At 31.4% G+C, this 21,983-nt stretch overlaps 3 protein-coding genes across 4 annotated transcripts in view; 1 reads left to right on the plus strand and 2 right to left on the minus strand.

Moving 5' to 3' along the window:
• Nucleotides 1–593, minus strand: part of LOC132941043 (sushi, von Willebrand factor type A, EGF and pentraxin domain-containing protein 1) — a 93,655-nt gene extending 93,062 nt beyond the window's left edge. The window contains exon 1 of the mRNA XM_061008890.1: nucleotides 305–593. Within this exon, the coding sequence (XP_060864873.1) occupies nucleotides 305–425 (121 nt within the window). The 5' untranslated portion in view covers nucleotides 426–593. The remainder of the gene's footprint in view (nucleotides 1–304) is intronic.
• A 2,272-nt stretch (nucleotides 594–2,865) lies between these two features.
• Nucleotides 2,866–6,679, minus strand: LOC132940295 (large ribosomal subunit protein eL6). Its single transcript, XM_061007807.1, has 5 exons — nucleotides 6,531–6,679; nucleotides 5,431–5,709; nucleotides 5,259–5,365; nucleotides 3,156–3,507; nucleotides 2,866–3,094 (listed from the first exon to the last, which is right to left on the minus strand). The coding sequence occupies exons 2-5, from the start codon at nucleotides 5,707–5,709 to the stop codon at nucleotides 2,933–2,935; spliced, it is 900 nt and encodes a 299-aa protein (XP_060863790.1). The 5' UTR covers nucleotides 6,531–6,679; the 3' UTR covers nucleotides 2,866–2,932.
• A 256-nt stretch (nucleotides 6,680–6,935) lies between these two features.
• Nucleotides 6,936–13,205, plus strand: LOC132940294 (two pore calcium channel protein 1-like). Of its 2 annotated transcripts, XM_061007805.1 has the most exons (14): nucleotides 6,936–7,088; nucleotides 7,293–7,561; nucleotides 7,620–7,804; nucleotides 7,868–8,032; nucleotides 8,090–8,215; nucleotides 8,321–8,637; nucleotides 8,699–8,798; nucleotides 8,868–9,048; nucleotides 9,113–9,331; nucleotides 9,399–9,518; nucleotides 9,586–9,925; nucleotides 10,011–10,303; nucleotides 10,377–10,486; nucleotides 10,554–13,205. In XM_061007805.1, the coding sequence occupies exons 2-14, from the start codon at nucleotides 7,498–7,500 to the stop codon at nucleotides 10,671–10,673; spliced, it is 2,340 nt and encodes a 779-aa protein (XP_060863788.1). In that variant the 5' UTR covers nucleotides 6,936–7,088; nucleotides 7,293–7,497; the 3' UTR covers nucleotides 10,674–13,205. The 2 variants fall into 2 exon arrangements, with proteins under 2 accessions (XP_060863788.1, XP_060863789.1); XM_061007806.1 differs by lacking the exon at nucleotides 6,936–7,088 and having other exon boundaries at nucleotides 7,099–7,561.
• The last annotated feature ends 8,778 nt before the right edge of the window (nucleotides 13,206–21,983 follow it).

Below are 21,983 nucleotides of genomic sequence, written 5' to 3' on the forward strand. Positions count from 1 at the left end.
AAAATTCCGAAAAATCGCTTGGGAGCTAAACTGCATTTGTTCCTGGACATTTTTAGAATTAGTAACATTTAGTCCAGTTATTAAATTACTAATTTTTTCACCAATTGGGCTATCTCCCTAGTAAAATCAACGAACAAGATAAAATTAATTTCCGTCAATTATTTGCATGTGCCTTAGATTTGTTCCAATTTATGACTTTTGACTTCGGTGTTTAGCAAACCAAGGACATTTCCATGTACAAAAAGGAATATTGGAGTATCCCCCCCACAGAGGACACATTACTGAGTATTAAAAGTGGTCTTACCTTCCGTTTGTGGAATGAAACAAAGTTTTTTTTGCCGTTGGTCATTCGCATATTTTTTTAATTCTTCTTTTTGTTTTGCTTTCCTTTTATCAGCACCACACTGATATTTTCTTTTATGCATTACAATATTATATCAAATTAATAAATAATAAATAAACATAAAACAATTAACATAAAAATAAATCACAATTTAGTAAAATAAAATGTAAACACTGGCTTCAATTATTATAAATTATTATGATACGCATCCAATAACTAATTACTAATCGTGTTATACCGCCTTATACTGACAAAATAATATTTCGACGCAACGATATTGGTAATTTTAGCATTAATCACCCAAATATACTGTAGACAAGCAATACTGGGGAAACAGATCAACAAAACGCGCTCTGGTGGAAACAATTTGTACCTTCCGATTCGGGGTGTATGGATATAGTTTTATTGGGTTAGGTATTTTACTTTTTATAATAAATGAATTTTGGTATCGAAACTTTATACGCTTTTACAGCTAGCTGTATACGTTGCTAAGTACAGTTCTTCTAATATTATCAATTACATTCAAATACACTTCACTTAAAGGAAAATATATGCGAAATGTCGGGAAAATACATACAATCTCCCGACTCGACGTAGGGGGAAACCCGCCTAACCATCAGTACGATAGGCGTCGACAGCGCTCCCAATGTTAATCCGTCTTCCCAATACGTTTATTTTGTTTTCTGTAATAAAAGTGTTCAGAATTTCCAGAAATTGAACCATTTATTCTACTAAGATAATTACTATTATTATACTAATTCAATTCTGACCGTATCGCAGCTTGCAGGCGGCCAACCAATGACAAATTTATTAATAGTACCTAAATAGTAAATAATAATACTGTCCATTGGGAAGTAGAAATTGTACTGGTTTTATGTACCTACTCTTATACCATATTATTATACCTACATAGTAATATGTTACCAGCTACTATATTATATAGTAATATTATTTACAATTATTTAAAAATAGTAAAAATATTTTTTGATCCCTTTTGCATTTGTATTTCTTAAAATATTATGAGATCTAAAACAAAAATATAATAAAATAATAAAATAATAAATCGACAAGCCAAGGGCCCAGTCAGCAATCGCTGATCAGCGGTCCGGGCCAGTCCGAGCCTGTATATAACAAATTATAAAATGCAATACAGCCACAACTCTTAATATTGCCGTTTTGCACTCAACATATCACACGATAATTATATAGTTAGGGTGGTCTTAAATGTTGACTTCAGTGATTTATTGGATTAATTAAAATAAGTAAACTGCTATAAAGCTATAAAGGCTCTCTTGCTTTGAAAATTGACTAAAAATTTAATAATTCAATACTGACACATTTTTAGTGGCTAAATGAAAAATGATATTAAATGTGGCGTTCTTGCATTGTATAGAGCTATTTTTTCTTTATTTGAAAGTAGTCATAACACAAAATTGACGAATTTTGAGTTGTGGCAGTCTTGTTCTGAAGGTGCGATATTATAATATACAGAGATATAATATTTAAGTCTACCTCATACAATTATTACAGCCACTTTTATGGCAATGCCACTTTGATAATATATTATATAAGGTTTGCAATAAGTAAAGGCAAATGCCTTAAATAATAATTAATCTCTCTTAAATGCAAAAATGTTCTAAGTATAACAGATTATATACGCACATAAGTGTACGCAGGTCTTTTTGACAGGGGAGGCAAATACCGTAGCTGAAAAGCTCTAGGCATCTGTACTCCACCTACCCCATGGATGTAGTCCGATGTAGTACTGTAGTTTTATTAAACCATAGTAAATTGATCTATATGGACATTTAGTCTAAACATACCAATACCACAACAGTTTTCAATAAGTACTTATTAACAATAATAATTTATTCAAAAAATAATGAAAAAAAATATCATTTGACTAATATTCTTTTGACGGTGGGTTTAATATTTTAGAAACTTCTATAACTTTTTCATAATAAATACTATATTATAATTTATTACGCTTGATCCTGTTCAAATAACCATACATAGGAGTAGGTCCATCTAATCTTTCTTAACCCCTAGTAATTTGCAATTTTTATTTTAACAATATTTAGTTCCGAAAAGGATCTTTTACTGGTGCATCTTTTAATAGGTATAGCAACAAATATATTTAAAGCTATGAAGACCCTAGGAAAAATATTCGGTCTATCGCAACAAGACGTGAACCATTTAATTCATTCTTCATATTATTTATTTTTCAATACATTTGTAGGATTTTGGCACTGATTAAGACACAATGTAGCGTAATGTCATGTTGGTATTGTCACAGAACAAACCAGTAATCTGTCTTATCTGTTATCATTAAATATAATATAGTACTATACGATATAATTGTATTATTTACTATTTTGAGATTGCATACAGGAAATATTTATAAAAACAGTATATTAACGCTAATGGATACGCATGGCAATCATTTAAAGCCTAAAGGATAAGATATATATTAATCTTGGTAAGGAATGTTCAGGTCCGCACAAAGCAAAAATAAAAAGATATAAAAATACATGTAGTAGTATATTCATGTATTCATAAAGAAAGAAACAACCAATACAAACAGTAAATTTAAAATTGCATTCTGTGTGGGTATTGATTACTCCTTAAGCCAAACATAGATGAAAGGTACAAGAAAAGAGATTTCTTGTCTTTGTGTTGCTTGAGGACGCTCAATACCTGTGCATCTACTGTCTTTTGATCAGACTTCCTTTTTTCACTTGGTCGGTAGGTCTAAAAATTAAAAAATTTTAAGTAATATTGAAGTTTATCAATATAGAATTCAACTAAATACCTTGGGCTTTTGAACGAATAAGCTTTTACTATCATTCTTCTTGGGCTTCTTCTTCAATAAAGTACGCTTGAAGTACTTGTCATCAACTTCTTCAGGGATCTTAACACTGGAAATATCCAACTTTGTCTTGGTGGCAATAACATGACCCTGGTGTACACGTCTCATTGGGATGGCATTCAAAATAAATGGTCCAGTGATCAAAAGTAAACCAGTATCAAGTGTTTTCAACAAGACTGCGCGTTTACCCTTGTGAACACCAGTCAACAAAATTACAATTGTTCCGGGGGTCAACGATGGACGGGTATTGCGCTTATGGTCCTTGAAGAAACCACGAGACTTATGTTTTTTCGGTCTGTAAACATAAGAATATTTTTAACCATATGAACATGAATAAATTACACATTACACATAAATATAAGCTCAGTTTATCTATTATCAGTAAGTCTATAATTAACTAAATTTTTATTTTGTATCACATGAATACTTCATACTCTCAATTCACAACTTTGCTTTAACTTTATAAAATTAAGTCTTAAGAAAGTAATAAATCAAATTCAAAATTAATAAATGTATTTTAATTCATGCTAAGTGTTGCCAGTGGGCGGCTTATTAATCAAATTTTCACGGCCTGTTTTTCTCTTAGCATATAAGCTTATTGTATAGATTGTTTATTTCTAATAAAAATAATAAAAAATAAATGTATCACTTATTTGTGTCCATTTTGTATACATTTACATATAAAAGGTGCATAAATATAAACGAATATGATTTATGAACTTTCTTTAGCACAGGAATACTTCAATGCGTATAACCTGCGACTCTGGTTCAATTTTTTAGTGAAAATTATAATCTTTTGTTCCTGCACACATCTTAACAATTTTAATACATCTACAAAATTAGGATTAATTAATGTATCACTTATTTGTGTCCATTTTGTATACATTTACATATAAAAGGTGCATAAATATAAACGAATATGTTTTATGAACTTTCTTTAGCACAGGAATACTTCAATGCGTATAACCTGCGACTCTGGTTCAATATTTTTAAATGTATATAATTATATTTTATTATCTTATTGAGTTGAATATATATCACTAATTATCTTAAAATTAATAAATGTATCACTTATTTGTGTCCATTTTGTATACATTTACATAAAAAAGGTGCATAAATATAAATGAATATGATTTATGAACTTTCTTTAGCACAGGAATACTTCAATGCGTATAACCTGCGACTCTGGTTCAATTTTTTAGTGAAAATTATAATCTTTTGTTCCTGCACACATCTCAACAATTTTAATACATCTACAAAATTAGGATTAATTAATGTATCACTTATTTGTGTCCATTTTGTATACATTTACATATAAAAGGTGCATAAATATAAACGAATATGTTTTATGAACTTTCTTTAGCACAGGAATACTTCAATGCGTATAACCTGCGACTCTGGTTCAATATTTTTAAATGTATATAATTATATTTTATTATCTTATTGAGTTGAATATATATCACCAATTATCTTAAAATTAATAAATGTATCACTTATTTGTGTCCATTTTGTATAAATTTACATAAAAAAGGTGCATAAATATAAATGAATATGATTTATGAACTTTCTTTAGCACAGGAATACTTCAATGCGTATAACCTGCGACTCTGGTTCAATATTTTTAAATGTATATAATTATATTTTATTATTTCATTGAGTTGAATATATATCATTAATTTTTTTATATGTATAAATTTATGTATTTTTATATATTTTTATAACTAAAGTTTATGTATAATACCTTAAATCATTTTAATAAATGCCACATTTCTAGAACACTGTTGAAATATGATAGAAATAAATGTGTTAAGTTTACAGCATCAATGGGTCTTAGTAAAAGAGCACACACACAGTAAGCACAGTACCAGCATTAGATAGAAAACTTGATGTGATATGTAAAACATCAGTGGCATTGAATGTATTACCAACAGAGAAAAAAAATTTTTGAATAGGTATTAATCTACAAATGACTTACCCAAAACTTAAATTAATTAGGCATAAAAATCTGAACTTAAAATTATTCTAAGATAATATATTTTTAATTACGTTTTCAATGTTGGGTAATATGCCTTGCGTTTGACAGTGTGTACTTCACGGGTTTCACCATTCTTCTCACCCTTGATCGGCTTAACAATTATGGACTTTTTTTTTTTCTATAAAAATAGAATAAAATAAATATTAATTCAACCATAGTTATGAAAGCAAATAAAATAATTACCGGAGTTTCATTCAATGGTTTTCCTTCCGCTTTAGCCTTAGCTATCAACTTAGCTTCAGTGGGTCTGTGAACGAAACGCCATGTTCCACTCTTGTAAACCACTTTCCATGTAGCGGTACCACTCAACAAATTTTGTTTGGGCTTTTTCTTCAGGGTACCTGCTGCCCTAGCCTTCTTTTTGGTTTCAAATTTGGCCAAGCTCTTAACTTTGCTTGGCCTCAACTTCTTTTTTGCAGCGGAAGAATCCGACTTAGCAACTGCTTCCTTAGCCTTAACCATCTAAAACAAATATAAAAAATTAATACATATTAATTAGATTTGGAAAATTGTATAAAAATAATTGATCAACACACAATAACTATTTATGGAAATATTATTTCAATTTAGGATAACAAAACCTACCTATCCTTACTATAAAGAACACATCGTTTACTCATTATTTGTTCAATTTTAAATTTATTTTGATGATAATAGGAATTATCGTGGCACAAAATTGAGTTTAAATAATTAATACTTTGGTAGTTAATAGTTGTTCTCCAAAAACTTTAATATCAAGACATAAGTATCATGAAGTAATTAATTTAATTAAAAGTACATGGTTTAACCTACATCAAATGATAATGTTATGTACGTATGAAATTTCGGTATTTATCATAAAAAAACTACATTTTTACTGATTCTGGAAGGTACCCAATCAACCCAAGAGGCACAATAGTCCAAATCAGAAGAACGAAATGAGATTAGTACTGTACCGGCGAATCTCGATTTGTTTTTCCTTCATATAAAATGAAGTTAAAGAAGTGAAAACCTCGGGTTAACAATTAATGTATGTTTATTACAAGTGTAAGTTCGTTCAATTTATTTACACACAAATCTACAGATACATTAAATATTAACAGAATATTAATGAAAAATTCGGTAGTTCAGCATCACAGCAATTCCTAAGTTTACACAACGGTTGCGCAAGTCGATTTTTCGGGGGAAATTTTTTTTTCATATTTTACAAAATGCCCATTTTCACAAGACGCAAATCGAAACCATCGTAATTAGCAAAACTTTTAAGATCGAACAGATTAGAACGGATAAAAATGGGTACTTACTTTACTGGAAACTTGATGGAAGTATAACACTACGTTAACAGAACACTCGGAAAAAAGAGACAGCGTTAGGAATTGTTATTTGGCTAGCGAACAAGTTACAAGCATTGAGGTTATTTCTTTACAGTGTGGCCAATGTCAGTGGCGAGTAATTTCGTTTCCCGCCTATCGTCGGACGTCCGATAGTAGAAAATATCTATTGTTCTGTACATAAGCGTGTGAAACGATTGAATATTGCCTTCTCCGCGGCGAACAAATTTGTCAGGGCAATTATTAAAATTGTCGTAATTAAAACAACAATTGTAATAACAACAATGAGATCCACTTTCGGTGATTGGCCGTAGTTTTCGTACCGCCAACTCTGCAAGCTCTGTTTTACGCATGATTACTCTTATCAAAATATTTGTTAACAATAACATTTACAACTTTTTGTTTTGATATTCTCGAAAACAAACCAAGACGGTATAAGACGACGACGTGTTAACAACAACTGTTAACTACTGTTAACGCGAGATGTCGACCGCGGATCGTCTTCGGTGGCTGGTGTTTTACTGATTATAAGTAGGTGTTTAAATATATTACCATTTACTAAGTGACAACTTGTAACTAGGCAGGAACTCGTCTGTATTGTTATGCAGCGGACGCCTGCAGTACTGCAGTGTGCACAGTTGTACACATAAAACGTACAAAATACACTTGATGGACCAGAACATTTTTACTTAATTAACATACCGTTTTATTTATTTATGCAAATCTATGTTTTAGATAATATGCTTGTTGCATTCGTCAGCACGTCAGACGTGTAAATTATTTTCTCATTTAAAATGGGTCAGGTTCACTTGGATACAAATAAAATACACCGCAGATACATCATATTATGAATTTCGAAGATGGTCCATACCACGGTCCACTAATAGTTTTTATTTAATCATTCAACTTACTCTATAAATCGATCAAAAAAAATTTCAAAATGACAGACTACTCAAGATTTGAAGACGATATTATTGTGAACTCATATCATGCCCAATCGCCTAGTAAGTTTTTCTTTTTTTGTATTAATTGTTTATATTACAATATGATATATTTTCATAGACCGCAATGGAGACGTACCATTAAGTATTAATGATTCAGCAATACCTAATGAAGATGGTGAAAATATAGATTTAAGAAATCACTTTGACGGTCGCCTGGATGTGATATTTAGTGATGGTGATCGTAGAATAGATGTAAATCAATTTTGGGAGATGAACTACCATGAAGCATCTATATTTCTAGAAGTAAACTATTTTAATGATAGAGTTTTCGACTGTTCATATATTTAATAATCTAAAATTAATTAGGAAGGAGAAAATAATGAAAAATTTGATTCTCATCCACATGAACCTGAAGCGCTTCCAGCTTACTTATTGGTACACAATGACTGGTACTATGGAATGGATTTGGCTACATCTCTAGTTTTAATTGTTCTAGCATTTGCAGAGGATCCAGCTACACCGCCATTTGAAGTAAAATATAATTCTACATGTTCATTATTACTATTCTCATTATTTATTATACCATAGATGCCAGTTGCTCTACACAGTATTATTGAACTATTTGCCCTAGCAGTGATTGGTCTTGGTTTAGCATTAAAACTTAGATGGATGGGTTGGTTAACAATTTTGAAACATAAACGAACCATGTTAAAAGTAGGTGTAACTAATTCAACAGTTATGAATAGTTCAATACTTGATATTATTTTTTTACTTATCGACAGCTGCTATATTTATTAATTTATTTTTATATTATTTTAGTGCATAACATTGACAATAATGATTGTTGAGGCATTTGTAGTGTTGATACGTCAAACCTCTCATTTTCGAGTATCAAGAGCATTACGACCAATTTTTTTGGTTGATACTCATTACCTGGGTGGTGTTCGGCGTTTTATTCGACAAATACTCCAATCATTACCTCCAATATTTGATATGTTGTTGTTGATATTTTTTTTTGTTACTGTATACTCCGTGCTTGGCTATTATTTATTCAAAAGTACTACAGATGTACACAACCATTTTGACACTTTGTTTAATAGCTTTGTCAACATGTTTGTTTTGTTAACTACAGCCAAGTTAGTAGGGTTTTTTTTAATAATATATATTTAACTGAAGTATATCACCGGTATATTTTAGTTTTCCAGATATCATGATGCCAGCTTATTCAAAATCCAAGTGGTACTCTCTCTTCTTTATTTCGTACTTATGCATTGTGTTATATCTCCTAATGAATTTGGTAAATAACTTTAAATAATTATAATTAGTAAACTAAACTGCTAAATTATAAATGTTATATTTATTTTAGATGTTGGCCGTGGTTTATGAAACTTTCACTAGTATTGAAAGAGATAAGTTCCGAAAATTACTTTTGCACAAACGTCAAGCATGTAAAAATGCATTTAAACTACTTTTGACTAAAGAAAATCCTAACCAAATGGAATTTCCTCAGTTTGAAGGAGTAATGAGATATTATGCCCCCAAAAAAGGTAAAATTAAATCAATACTATTTAATTGTTGGATACTTGCTTATCATCATTGTTTTATTCACAGGAAACCGAGATTTATTAGTGATGTTTAGATATTTGAACACAAGTGGAACAGGTTCATTGACCATTGAAGAATTTTATGGGATATACGACTCTGTAATGATGACTTGGCAACCACAAGCCATAGATACACCTTGGTATTTCACTGCATCCCCTGCAGTACAAAGAATTTGTCAAACTGCAAACTCAATCATTTCGTGGCCATACTTTGATCATATATTTTGTAAAAAAAAATGATATATTTTATATTATCTCTAAGCTTATTATTATATATGTGATTTTAATTTTAGATGTTTTAACTACTTTGAATGGTATTGCAATGATTGAACGAGGAATGCAATCTTATCCAAGCTTACAAACCTCAGTACTTGCATTTAGTGCAGGATGGGACACTTGCTTCTTCTTAGCATGTATTAAAATAGTTTAATTATTAATCATTTAGCAGATTTTATTCTTTCAAAAAATCTTGTATTGTAGGTTTCACTCTAGAAGTAGCGTTGAAGACACTTGGCATGGGATTAGAACGTTATTTTTCATCCGGCTGGAATTTATATGACTTTGTTGTGACCTTGGGAGGTTTGATTGCTGTCATATCACTACGCCTATTTCCAGATTTTGTCTATGTAGTCGTTTTTAGACCGCTTAAGTTGTTGCGACTCTTCAAATTGAAGAAACGCTATCGAGACATTATTGGTACTATGGCAATTTTATCACCTCTAATAAAATCTGCTGGATGTGTTATGCTCGTCATGTATTATTTTTTTGCCATAATTGGAATGGAACTGTTTGCTGGTTATGATATGAGAAATTGTTGCAAGTAATTAACATAACTTTAACATTATAAGTTAAATGTTTAATTTTATAAAATATATTTATTTATTTTTTTGTTTGTTTTAATATAGTGGCACAAACATTGAAACTTATTATAAATACACACCTGACAAATCTGGATATTATTATTTAAACACGTTTCCCAATTTGGCTGTCAGTCTTGTAACATTATTCGAATTGACGGTTGTCAATAACTGGTTTGTTGTGATGAATGGATATGCGACAAAAGTTCATGCTGCTAGTCGAGCATACTTTGTATTATTCTATCTCTTCACTATGGTTGTGTTAACTATAGTGGTTGCATCAGTTCTTGAAGCTTTCAGGTTCCGAATTCAATATAAAAAGCAAACTACAAAACGAGATGGTAATAATTATTTTTATTTTTGATGATATTATAAATACAAAATGCTAATTATAAACTATAAAACTTAATGTAGAGGAAAAATTACTCCACGAGGAAATTGAATTAAAGTGGGAAGATGTTATGAATTATGTAAAAGATTTCCAAGCATTGCAAAAATACCGATCAGATATGTTTGTTGGAGTTGTAAGTACTAATATAAATACTAACTTTAGTAATTAGTAGTGTGTATTTATAATTTTAAAATATTTAGGGTAAAATATCATTTCTGGGAAGTCGACCAAGAAATCGTCAAGTATTACAGCGACGAATGTATAGACATGAAATTGAACAATGGATGCAAGAAGCTGCTGCTATTGATAAACGTCTTTAAACATAAGTTTCTAAACACTGAAGAAAACGAATTAAACTGATGGGGTCAATTTAAAGGTAGCTTACTTATTCACATTTGTCATACAAGGAAATAACAACTAACAATTTTACTGCAATAATTTATTATTTACCTATGCTAATGATTTTTCATTTAAAACATGTAGGTATAACACCTGAAATTAAAATATTTTTTTTTAAGTTCTATGAAAATTAGCTTTTTAAAATCACACTTTGTTTGTATGTCCATTTAATATCATACATGTCTTATGATACTTATCTTACGAGTTCTCAAAGTACTTATGGAAATTTTTGAAGATATCAATGTCATTTTAGTGCTGTTAATGAGTTACCGACAAAAGTATTACACTATACAGTATTGATAAAATTAGCCTGTGATTATAGTATTATTCCGAACAAAAATGAACAAGTATTCTGTTACTATTATTTTAGTTTTTTATTTATTATTATTGTTTTCTTTTTACTAATATTATTTATTTCTGTTATGAATCAAACGTTTTGCCTGTGATTTACATTTTATTACATTAAATATTGAGTATACCTTGTTTAGTTCAATACAAAGTTGAATTTTATTGACAAAATAATAAACATTATACCTAACTGTGAATAATAATATTTATCTGATAACTTAAAAAAACTTTAGACCGTAAATTTAAAACACCTATGCTGGCTTGTATGAAAAATTAATTAATTTAATGTACCAATCATGGGCCACTGAATCATGTTTAAGGGACCATTAGCTCATTATTGATTCAGTAAATGTTAAGTGGTAGTTCATGCATCCCGGCACTAAACTCAAGAGTTAGAGAACTAATATGTAAATTCTGAGTAGATCTATACTTTATAATTCATTGGCTATGTGTAATTTACCCATTCTTTTTTCTTTGGGATTATGGGTTTAATATTTATTCATAACTCTAAGTTTTAAAGAAAAACTATTAATTACTCATCTGCCTATGTATGACAGTAAAAACGATGTTAATAATTGAATATTTGTTTAAAAAAAAACATATAATTGTTATAAACCGGTGATATAAAACATGTTATTAAATATTTAATACTTTATGTTTATACACTATTATTATCACTCTTGGAATGTATAATGACTAATGCCCTCCACAGTAAATACAGAGTATGTAACCATTTTAATGTTTTTTTTTCAAATGTATAACTTTATATCTAGTTAATATTTTTGAAAAATTATTCATGGATTAGAAAGCCACGATTATGATATATCATATTGATTCTTAGTTTACATAAAGTGAACAAAAAAAATGTGTTTTTTAAAAATCGAAGATAATAATGTAGATAAGTATTTTAAAAGTTAAATTACTTATTTCCATCAAGTATTAAAATAGTTAGGTATCTAAGTCTTAAAGTAGGTGGGCAAGTTTAATTTAGAATGGCAAACATATAGAGCACCGTGTAAATAATTTTTTAACCAAACATTATTGCATATTTATGTTAGTTCAACTAGTGACACATAATACTTAATAACAACATAAATTAGTATATATCTGAATAGTATAGTTAATCACGTTTTTATTTCGTTGAATTTTATCTGTATCATTTATTATATAAGTTTAACCTCTCACTTATCAAATGATATTGTCTTAGGCAGTTATCATTATGTTTGTGTACTTTCGCAAAATGTAAAAATAATTGTTGCTATTTAAGTGAGGCCATAATCATTGACACTTTCTTAAGTTTTTAAATCACATAACTAAAATACAGTTATAAGCATATAATATTATTATAATATATTTATATATAAATTATACCTATGGGCTATGTTTAATTATAATGTAAACCAACAAAATAGATTTAACCATTAAGTATTTGATCTTTTGGCAATTATGGTAGCTGTGATCATGTAGTATTATTAACTATTATTAATATATTTATATATGGCAGTGCAAACTAAGATTTTTAAGTCTTCCTTGCAATTTTTCGAATAGAATGATTATACAAGTTCCTAAAGATTGAAAAAAATGAATATATCAATTAGTATTGACTTGAGTATTTTTTAAAAACCACTGAAACTTTTAATGCAAAATCTTATGAATTTTAATTTGATGAATGTATTTGAATAATATCTGTATAGTAGTTCTCCACTATTATTTATAAAAAATTAAAAATTCATAACCATCGGACATAGTTGTCACTATATTAGTAGTTCTAAGTATAAGTTATATATGTACCTAATATTAATATTTAATTTTAATGTATTTTATAAAAGCATGTATAATATTTCAATTTTAAGAGTACCTGAAAAGATAAAACTTAAATAAACACATTTTAAATGTTATATCTAATTAGTTTATCTAAATAAGTTTATTTTGTTCATTTTTTTTTTATAGTATTATATTTTGCAATAGCAAGTAGTAATGACTAATGACTAGTTTTAAAATTTTACTGTATGTAGAAGTACCTAATATTGTGGTTGTTGACTCACTTTATTTTATTTTGTTTGTTACATTTTGTGATTAATAAATTATATACATAACATATTAAACCAAGTATTATTTCTTAATAAAAAGTATGCACGTCCATTCTTCTATTCCCCAAATTTTAGTGAGTTATGTTACATAAGCAACATTAATGCTATCTGACCAGGACTGTCAATCATGGGTGAGTGCATAACGGCTAACACCTTAGCCTTCATCCTTGAATTTTTAATGTAAGGTAGGCAATAATTGTGTAATTTTAGATTTTGAGCGGAGCGAGGTAGCTTGTGGTCTTACAATAATGTTTATTATTATTTATTTAATTTCTAAAATCTTTAATATTATTAAACTGCTATTAAAAAATTTCATGAGGAGTCGTGTGTTAAATTTACAGGCTTTAAGATCCATCAACATTTTTTTATAAAACAGAAAAAAAATTTAAAATTGCAAATATTTATATATAATTAAGTCAAAATATTTTGCAAATATTATCATATTATACAGAAAATTCTACATTAAAACATCCGGTTTTGTCGAAAACTAATAAATTATGCATACAAATTCCCGATTTTCCTTAGTTTTTTTTCCCCGACGCTTTTGAAAACTACTATTATTTTTCAATTTTGACCTCTCGAATGCACCACTACAAGAAAGTTGAAAATCGAAGCATTATTTCGACTACTTATCGTGTACACAGACCAGAAAAAATCTACACATCATTGTAATAGGTAGCATACATTTTTTTGCTCCCAATTACGTGTCAACTTTCATTGGCGACCCAGGGCAATAATATTTGGCACCTATATATTAAACAAACATATATTATTAAAAATGTGTCGCCTTTTAAAATGTTAAAACATTTGTCGCCCTAGAGTACGGCTCTGATCGCTCCCCCTCAGAATCTAAAAAGAATAGTAATCATTGTGAAATTATTAAAAGGTGATTGGGTAGTTGGCTTTATGAGGCAGGCTTGCTCATTCAGTTTCAGAAACTCAGGCCATCAAAAAGTACGATATGATATTATTATGTAAACTACAGAGTCCCGTTATATTATTTGTATAATTTTGTTGACTGAACTCGGTGCCGGATCTTGAACTCTGAGGGCCCTAGTGCAAAAGAAAATTTAGGGGCTCCCTTGAAAAACAATTTACAGTATTAATAACAATTATATTTTTACTACAAATCAAATTGCATTATAAATTTATAACCATATTTTAACATACCTATATGTAATATAACATTTAAGAGTGATCTTAAATAATAAATATCTGTGGCTTGGCGTGGCGCGTTGGCTGCTATCAGTTAGGTAAGGTATGCGGAATGCGACTGGGAGTAAGTAACGGCCACAGATACTAGCTCCCGGATGGGTGACCACCCGGGTTCACAGTAGTTAAAAACCTTGCCACACATACACGTGTTTGCTACCTACCGTAACAACCGTTAAAACAATCGTAAAATCAACCTACCGTACCAATCTTACCCCTAGGTACCACAGTTCGTAACCCCTACAACAGCTAATGGCCATAGTCGCCGGGTTTAAGTTCAATAAAAAAAAAAAATAATAATAATAATAATAATAATAATAAATAATTTATATAACATGATTATTACATAAATATCTAAAATATTCTATTATAAGAAATATCTTTTCTCGATTTTCCTTGGCAAAATTGTCAATTATTTTCTCAATATTTAGATTTTTAGTTCGTTCTTTCTCTATATTTGAAATTGCTATACTAGATAAACGCACTCGTCCACATGCGATTCTTAAGCAATTTTTTATTAGTCTTAGTTTGGAAAATGATTGTTTTGCTCCTGCCACTACAGTGATTATAAGAAAAATGATGCAAGCTCCTAAAACGTCTGGAAAACTACGTAGGTACGCAATAAATCGTTATTTATATTAAAGCTACCCAAATATTTTATTATTTTTAGTTTTCATTTTTTATTTTATATTTTTTAAGTTGACATTTGTCGTGGAAAGTCCGAATTAATTCTTTATATATGTTGAACCAAAATCGTGTGATGCTTTAATACCAAATTTTATTTTCATTCGAAAATCATTTCGGCGGGTCGTCGCAGTACCTACCTAGTATTACGAAAAAACAATGTAGCGTGTTCATACAACAACAATAACAAAAACTATAGTTATTAATATTATCGTTTTAAATTCTGAGTCAAGCGATGAATGGATTGATTTTATAATAACGCGTGCGTGTTTTCTTGGATTCATTTTTCTTCTTTTATCACATTTTGTGGCAGAAAAAATGTCACCACTCCGGTAAACTATTATACTCTCTGCACGTGGCCAATGCCTTCAATGTATTTCATTGAGATTTGGTACGTAACAAAACAATGTTTGGTTAATATTCTTTGTGGGACCCACGTGAACACGATCGATCTTTGTTCAGTGGGGCCATTATTCTGTTGAAATAAATGAAATCGTACTCTTTAATACGAAAAATAAGAAACAACATTTTACTGTGTATAGAAGAAATAATTTTATTACATAATCTCACGAAAGATAGAAAACCAATGCTTAGTGCTTTAAAATTTTGAACGCCGAAAAATTTAATATATTATAATATGATACAAAAAAAGTAACAAAAAACAATAAATAATAACTTAAATGAAAAAAAAGGCATCGGACAAGACGAGGCGTTGTGGGGGGTACGTGATGGCGAGTTGGCGGTGCTGATGATATTGGTAACTGGTATATGGCCACTGGTCACCTCTACACCGTTCTCACGGGCGGTCCTGCGGGGCGGACGAGAGTCGCGGGCGCGTTTTCTCGGGACGCTAAGACGACCATGGCAGTGGGCGGACCTCGGCCACGACGGCTGCGAGATGAGCGACGACGGTTGGCGACGAGAGGCTAGTGCGCGATGTCGTGCGCTGCTTGACGGTGCTGCAGAAGACGATTATTGTGCCGGCGACGACGGTGACTTGCAAAGCTCGGAGCGAGCTATAGTGACGAGGACTATAATCTCGGTGCAGCTGTGGAATCGGCGGCATTGGGACTCGGCCGGCGCGGGATCGGACCACTGGGCGAAAATGGGAGAGAATCTGCGGACAGCATCGCAACGCGCCGCTGTCCTGATACTCTCCGTGGTTTTCGCCTTGGCGTCTCGTCGCCACGGAGTCGCGCAGCGCCACGAAACGTTTCGTTTCATCGAGCCCGGCGCCGCTGACGTCCGTGGCGTTCCTAGCTACCCTGTAATCATAGTCATCCGTCACTCACCCGCCGTGAGCTCTGAGGCCTCCGTCGCCGCCGTCACGAGTCGTCTTCGTGCAGCACTGCATTCGTCTCTGCGCAGGTACCGTCATCGGGGACGGCGTCGTTGTCCGCGCCGGTACCACAAGCCTCCGTCGTCGTCGCTCCCGGACCGAAGCAGCCGGGCGCCCGCCGCGCCGCCAGAGGGTCTCGCGTGTACCTGCGACCTCGAGCGCGCAACGTCCGCGATCCCGTCGCGCTACCGCAGGATGGCCGGAGAACGTGTGTCGGTGACTTACCGCCGATCACCGCCTAAATGTGCACCGTCGCGTACCTATTACCTCGACCCCACGTCGCCTCGCCTTGTCCGCTGCCCTCAGCCAGGGGGGAAACTTTCGGACGGTTTCACTTCGGGGGACAACAGCATAACAACACGCGTGCGGCTCTCGTTATGCCTCTCCACGCTGAGGAGACAACTCTCGCCGTTCCACTGCGCGGAGCTGCGCGTATTTCTGTTTTGACCCCCGGGTCCAGCCAACCGATCAAATTTCCAAAACTGTTTCTGACTTCTAGTCCCCTGGCCGGCGTGGCGTCCCTCGCATCGCCACTTCGCTCCTTTTCCGCGGTTCCCTGCACGGTCGGCGCGACCACCACGTCGTCTCTGATCGGTTCTGCAACCGGTTCTGCTGTTCTGCAATAAGAATTGTCGGCCGGTTGATTGACGTCGAACGGAGCGCAGTCGTCGCCCGCGAAGCGTGTCGCGTAGAACAAAAGTCCCTCTAGATCCCCGATGGTCGGTTCCTTGTCGACGTCGTCGAATCTGCTCAGTTCTTCTTCCATCATTTCGTATTCGACGTTGCTGATGATCTTGCCCAACATGTGCTTGATGGTTGTTTCGATTGTCATTTCGTTGTTATGCGATGCAGCCATTTTTTTTTTTACAGGTTTTTCGTCCGCGTTTAGGTGTCAGAGTTGCAAATGTGCCGATTTCCGGATTTCTTCCTGGGCCGTCGACGATGATTTAAAACAAACATCGTTTATTTGTGGCCAGCGAGTTACTCCATCACATTATAAATCGACCGACATCTGCAGCTGGATTTCGGGCCCGTTTATTTTTCCAAACGCCATTATTATTATTATTATTGGTATACCAACTGTGTATACTTACGCAGAGGATAATACTTATAATTGTATTAAAATATTTTAACGAGAATTTATAATATATCGATCTGCATTATAATATATATATATATTTTTTTTTTTTTATTGATCTCAAAAAAAAATTAACATCGACAGCAAAGGCCATTAGTTTACAAATAAACATTAATTAAATACTAAATACTAACATTTTTTTTTTTTTATATAAGATTGAACAATTTGGTTTGTTTCATAAACTTTATTAAATCAATGTTTTTTTCATGATTGGGTCCGAGTGAAGAGTCTAGGTTGTAGGATATCTTATGTGTGGTCCGCTCTTGGTTGAACATTAAAAATATATATATTATACTGTCGTTTATGCTCGTTTTATACTTTAAAAGGTATGGTTTTTGGATTCCGAACGGAACGATCAATATACGTATTGCGATTTTATACAATATTATTGTTTTTCGTATGTGTTTTGTGGTGTATATCGCGTTTTGTAGTAGAAAAAATGCTTTGATCTTCAACATTGGGGATGATTTCTAATCAAGTTGGATCTAGTCAGTACTATAGGTATTTTAAAGGGCGAAATTGCAGAAAATTAAAAGTTCTTTTCTTAATAATATAAGGAAAAACGACGGAAAACGAGGGAAAATCTTTTTATGAACATCTTCCATATATTATATATGGTATAATTTTCTAACGGCTATTTTAGAGGTTTTTAATTTTCTATTTTAGGTTCTGAGCGAGCGATTCAGTGGCGCAACTTGATAATAAGGGGCCCATGTTAACATTTAGATACCTGCTAGCAAGAATGAAATACAGTCATACATTATTGTAACTCTAAAAAATATTGTTTTATCACATATAATAGTTGATAATAGGTATACCTAATTTTACACAGATTTCTCGCATGGGTACTGTAATTCGAATTCTCCAAACTTAAAAGAGGAAATACATTATTATTTAGTGTTATTATATTAAAATAAATAAACTATATATGACATATATTATATATATTATTTGTATTATATCATAGTCCGGGCCAAAGATTTGTATTTTCAATAAATATATTTGTTGTACAAAATATACATAGGTACCATATTTCAACCATATAACAAATTGCAACCATTTAGATTGACAAAAAAAAATTTATTTTATTTTTTCGTATGCTAAAAAAAATCATGTGTGAGCTACCTTTTACCTATCTACAGCCTATATGAGTTGAAAAATCAAGCTATATACACCCTCCAAGTTTCAAGTAATAATCTATTGAAATTTGAAATAACTTTTGTTTAACACGGACATTTTTTGAGACTATTAACTTCGGATAAACCGACATCCAATTTTAGTTGTACCTATAACCCGGTTTCGCCCGCCAAAAAATGAAAAAATACAAAATTTAGATTATATGAGTGTATCTTGGTTTTGGTGTACCTACCTACCTAGGCACCTCAGTTTGCAGATAAATTTAGGTAGCTTTGCGAACTAAATCGACGTTAATATCCAAATGTAATCGGGTAAAAATGTATTCAAATGTAATCATTATCAGATAGCACTATAGCAGCTACAATGCTAGATAATTGAGTATATACCTACTCATACCTATAAGATAAAAATTTCATGTTAAACACAACTTATAAAAACTATATTCTGACACAGATTTTACAAATAGTGATAGTGTAGTAGATTATAAAAATTATTTTTAAGAATGAATAATATTGAACAAAATTTAATTGACTTACAAAATATTGCATATTATTGTGATTTTGATTTTGATTTAGCACTAAATAAAAATATTATTGTCATACAAGTATGTGCTATTATAAATAAATAAACATAATTTAAAAATAATAATAATAATTAGATCAATTAAAAGTATAACATATATTTTATATGAAAAATAAATACTACATTCATTTGCACATACTATTATAATAGTATATACTGTGATTTTGTGATAGAAAAAATATAAAGCAGTGCGATGCATGTTTAAAAAAAAAAAATTATAAAACAAATTGAATTGATATGTCACACATTAACTTTATATTCCACTGATATAATAAACACGCAATGTAAAGTAACAAACATCACGACTTTTGTGCAATTGGATCTGTTAAATACGACATTGATGTTTAACGCAAACAATTATTTGCGTGCTAAGATTGATCCAACATTTTTAACTTAAATAATAATTTCAACTTTTAATATTGTTCTTTCGGTAAATATTCGGGAAACATAATTACATTCCACATCGCACCTGAGCCTGCAGTCAACAACGCATAAACGATAAGACGCGACCAACATAATTTTTTTTCCCGCACGGACGGACGTCAAGATTTCGTAAAGTGTATAATATTATACTCCCAACAACTAGACCAGCAACAATAGTACGAGCTAAATATGCGTCACATGACCGATCTAAAAACATTATAATTAGATTGATAGGGCAAGCTTTGAGTAAAAATAAATATCATTATTTGCATACCTGATGATTGTCAACGTCAACAAAATAGCGACATTGTAAAATATAGACGATCCAAAATCAAAAGTAATTAGAAAAGCAAACACCAAGAGTTGGTAAATAGCACACTCCATTTCAGGCCAGCGACACTACATTTCTGCACCAATTCGCCATAATATCGTATCCTCCCCTCCTCGTTTATTATTGTGCTTGTTGTATTTGTTTTTCCCCTTAGATTTCCTTGTATTATCTCAATTGGTCAAATTGTTTACATTTTTTTCTTCGTTGTTCTCCCATTTGTTATGAACATAACAATGTAAAATATTATCGATGACAGCCAATAATGTGCTAATTTTTTTTCAATCGAAATACCGTTTCCTTTTTGAAAATAACTGTTTATACCTTTTCGTATTGTTTTTGCAATAAGTATTATTTTTTTTTTTTTTTAACACACATTTTTGTGACCACAAAAAATATTGTCTTTTTTTTTCTTCGTTTTGTCGAGTGTATAATCAATTGTTACAGATTTAACGACTAAAAAATCGTGAAAATGTACAAAAAAAAATCACGTTAGTCGATCATGCAAGGTATAAATGACGGTAGACCTGCAGTATAAACTCTACACGCGGATATTTATAATATGTTCCACGAAATATTTTAGACATCATAATAACACCAAAGGCGACGAAAACTGCTGAAAATATCATAAAATGTAACGCGTTACAACGGCGGATACAACACGGACAGTAATATGAACCATACAAGGATTGTACGATAAAGTAATAGTATGTATTGTGTAGAACGCGTGAACGTCAATATAGTTTTGAATAGTTCATACAAAATTCAAAATTGGATTTTACGTACCTATAGCCATATGGCTGCATGTCGAAAAATAATATTGTTTGAAAACATTTCGGAAAATTTTATTTTGCTATTTCATTTTTTTTATATTAAATTTATATTTTAATATTGTAAATAAATTATACCATAAGTCTACGAGTCATTTTATCATTTAACGTTGATTGATATAAATAAATCGTATGTGATAGTATTACAATAATATATGGGACCCCTGATTGTGTCGGGGCCTGGGGCTGCAGCCCTCCATGCCCCCACACCCCAAGCGTAAGGCTCTGCAGGTTATTAATAATAAGTAATAACAAATAAGGAATAACTTTAATTATGACATTTTGTAATATTTAAGCATTTTATGAACATTATTTTTACACCTTTGTAAAAGTGAGGATATTATAGTCGTATAATACATACAAAAAAAACTGTACCTACTCGAATATCTGCATTATATATCAAATTAGAACTACTTATTTTCCAATTAATAAACAGACTATAGGTGTAATATTGTGTTTATTTTTATAAATAAAACGACGTATAGGCACAGCATTCATAAAATATAATTTCAGTTTGACAGTTGTTTTGGTAAAAAATATATAGGTACTTTTTAATGATTAATAGAAAAAAAATAAAAAATAGCTAAGTTAGTTAGTAAAAGAGTTGAATAGCCTAGTGTGTAATTTTGTAATGCTCAAGTAGTGTGTAATCATAGACTTTTCAACTTAGAAGGTTAATGTGTGCACTCTAGTAAAATTTTTATTTTTGCCGTGTTCTGATGCAAAATATATGAAAAAATTAATACCTATCTACCTGAACTTCCTAATCGTATTTCAATAGAATGGCCTACCTAAGGTCCTAAGCAATGTTACGGTTTATGTTTTTATATCAAATATAAATAAGATACAATTTTAAATGTAAGTGCACAATTTATTTTCTTAGCCGTTTTACTATGAAACATATAATTTTGTTAAAAATCGCAGAATTCAATATCATGATCTATGTTTAACATTTTCAGGTGGTAGTTAGTAGTTTGTAAATAAAAACACAAAGGTACACCCACATATTTTTTTTGTTTGGTTTATATATATAAATATAGTTGATGCCTTATAAGCTATAAGTATATTTATTCCTACGCCCCTTAGAGGCGGCCAGTACAGGCCTGGGTATCAAATAACT

This window comes from Metopolophium dirhodum, chromosome 3, assembly GCF_019925205.1.
Source record: "Metopolophium dirhodum isolate CAU chromosome 3, ASM1992520v1, whole genome shotgun sequence".
NCBI classification, from domain to species: Eukaryota; Metazoa; Arthropoda; class Insecta; order Hemiptera; family Aphididae; genus Metopolophium; species Metopolophium dirhodum.

Excerpts from the sequence above, each read along its gene's own strand:
- LOC132940295 (XM_061007807.1), bottom strand. The coding sequence starts at position 5,709 with ATGGTTAAGGCTAAGGAAGCAGTTGCTAAGTCGGATTCTTCCGCTGCA. Across the intron at positions 5,366-5,430 it reads AACCATTGAATGAAACTCCG|AAAAAAAAAAAGTCCATAAT; the intron begins GTAATTATTTTA and ends CTATTTTTATAG. Across the intron at positions 3,508-5,258 it reads TATTACCCAACATTGAAAAC|ACCGAAAAAACATAAGTCTC; the intron begins GTAATTAAAAAT and ends TTATGTTTACAG.
- LOC132940294 (XM_061007805.1), top strand. The coding sequence starts at position 7,498 with ATGACAGACTACTCAAGATTTGAAGACGATATTATTGTGAACTCATAT. Across the intron at positions 9,926-10,010 it reads GATATGAGAAATTGTTGCAA|TGGCACAAACATTGAAACTT; the intron begins GTAATTAACATA and ends GTTTTAATATAG. Across the intron at positions 10,487-10,553 it reads CAGATATGTTTGTTGGAGTT|GGTAAAATATCATTTCTGGG; the intron begins GTAAGTACTAAT and ends TAAAATATTTAG.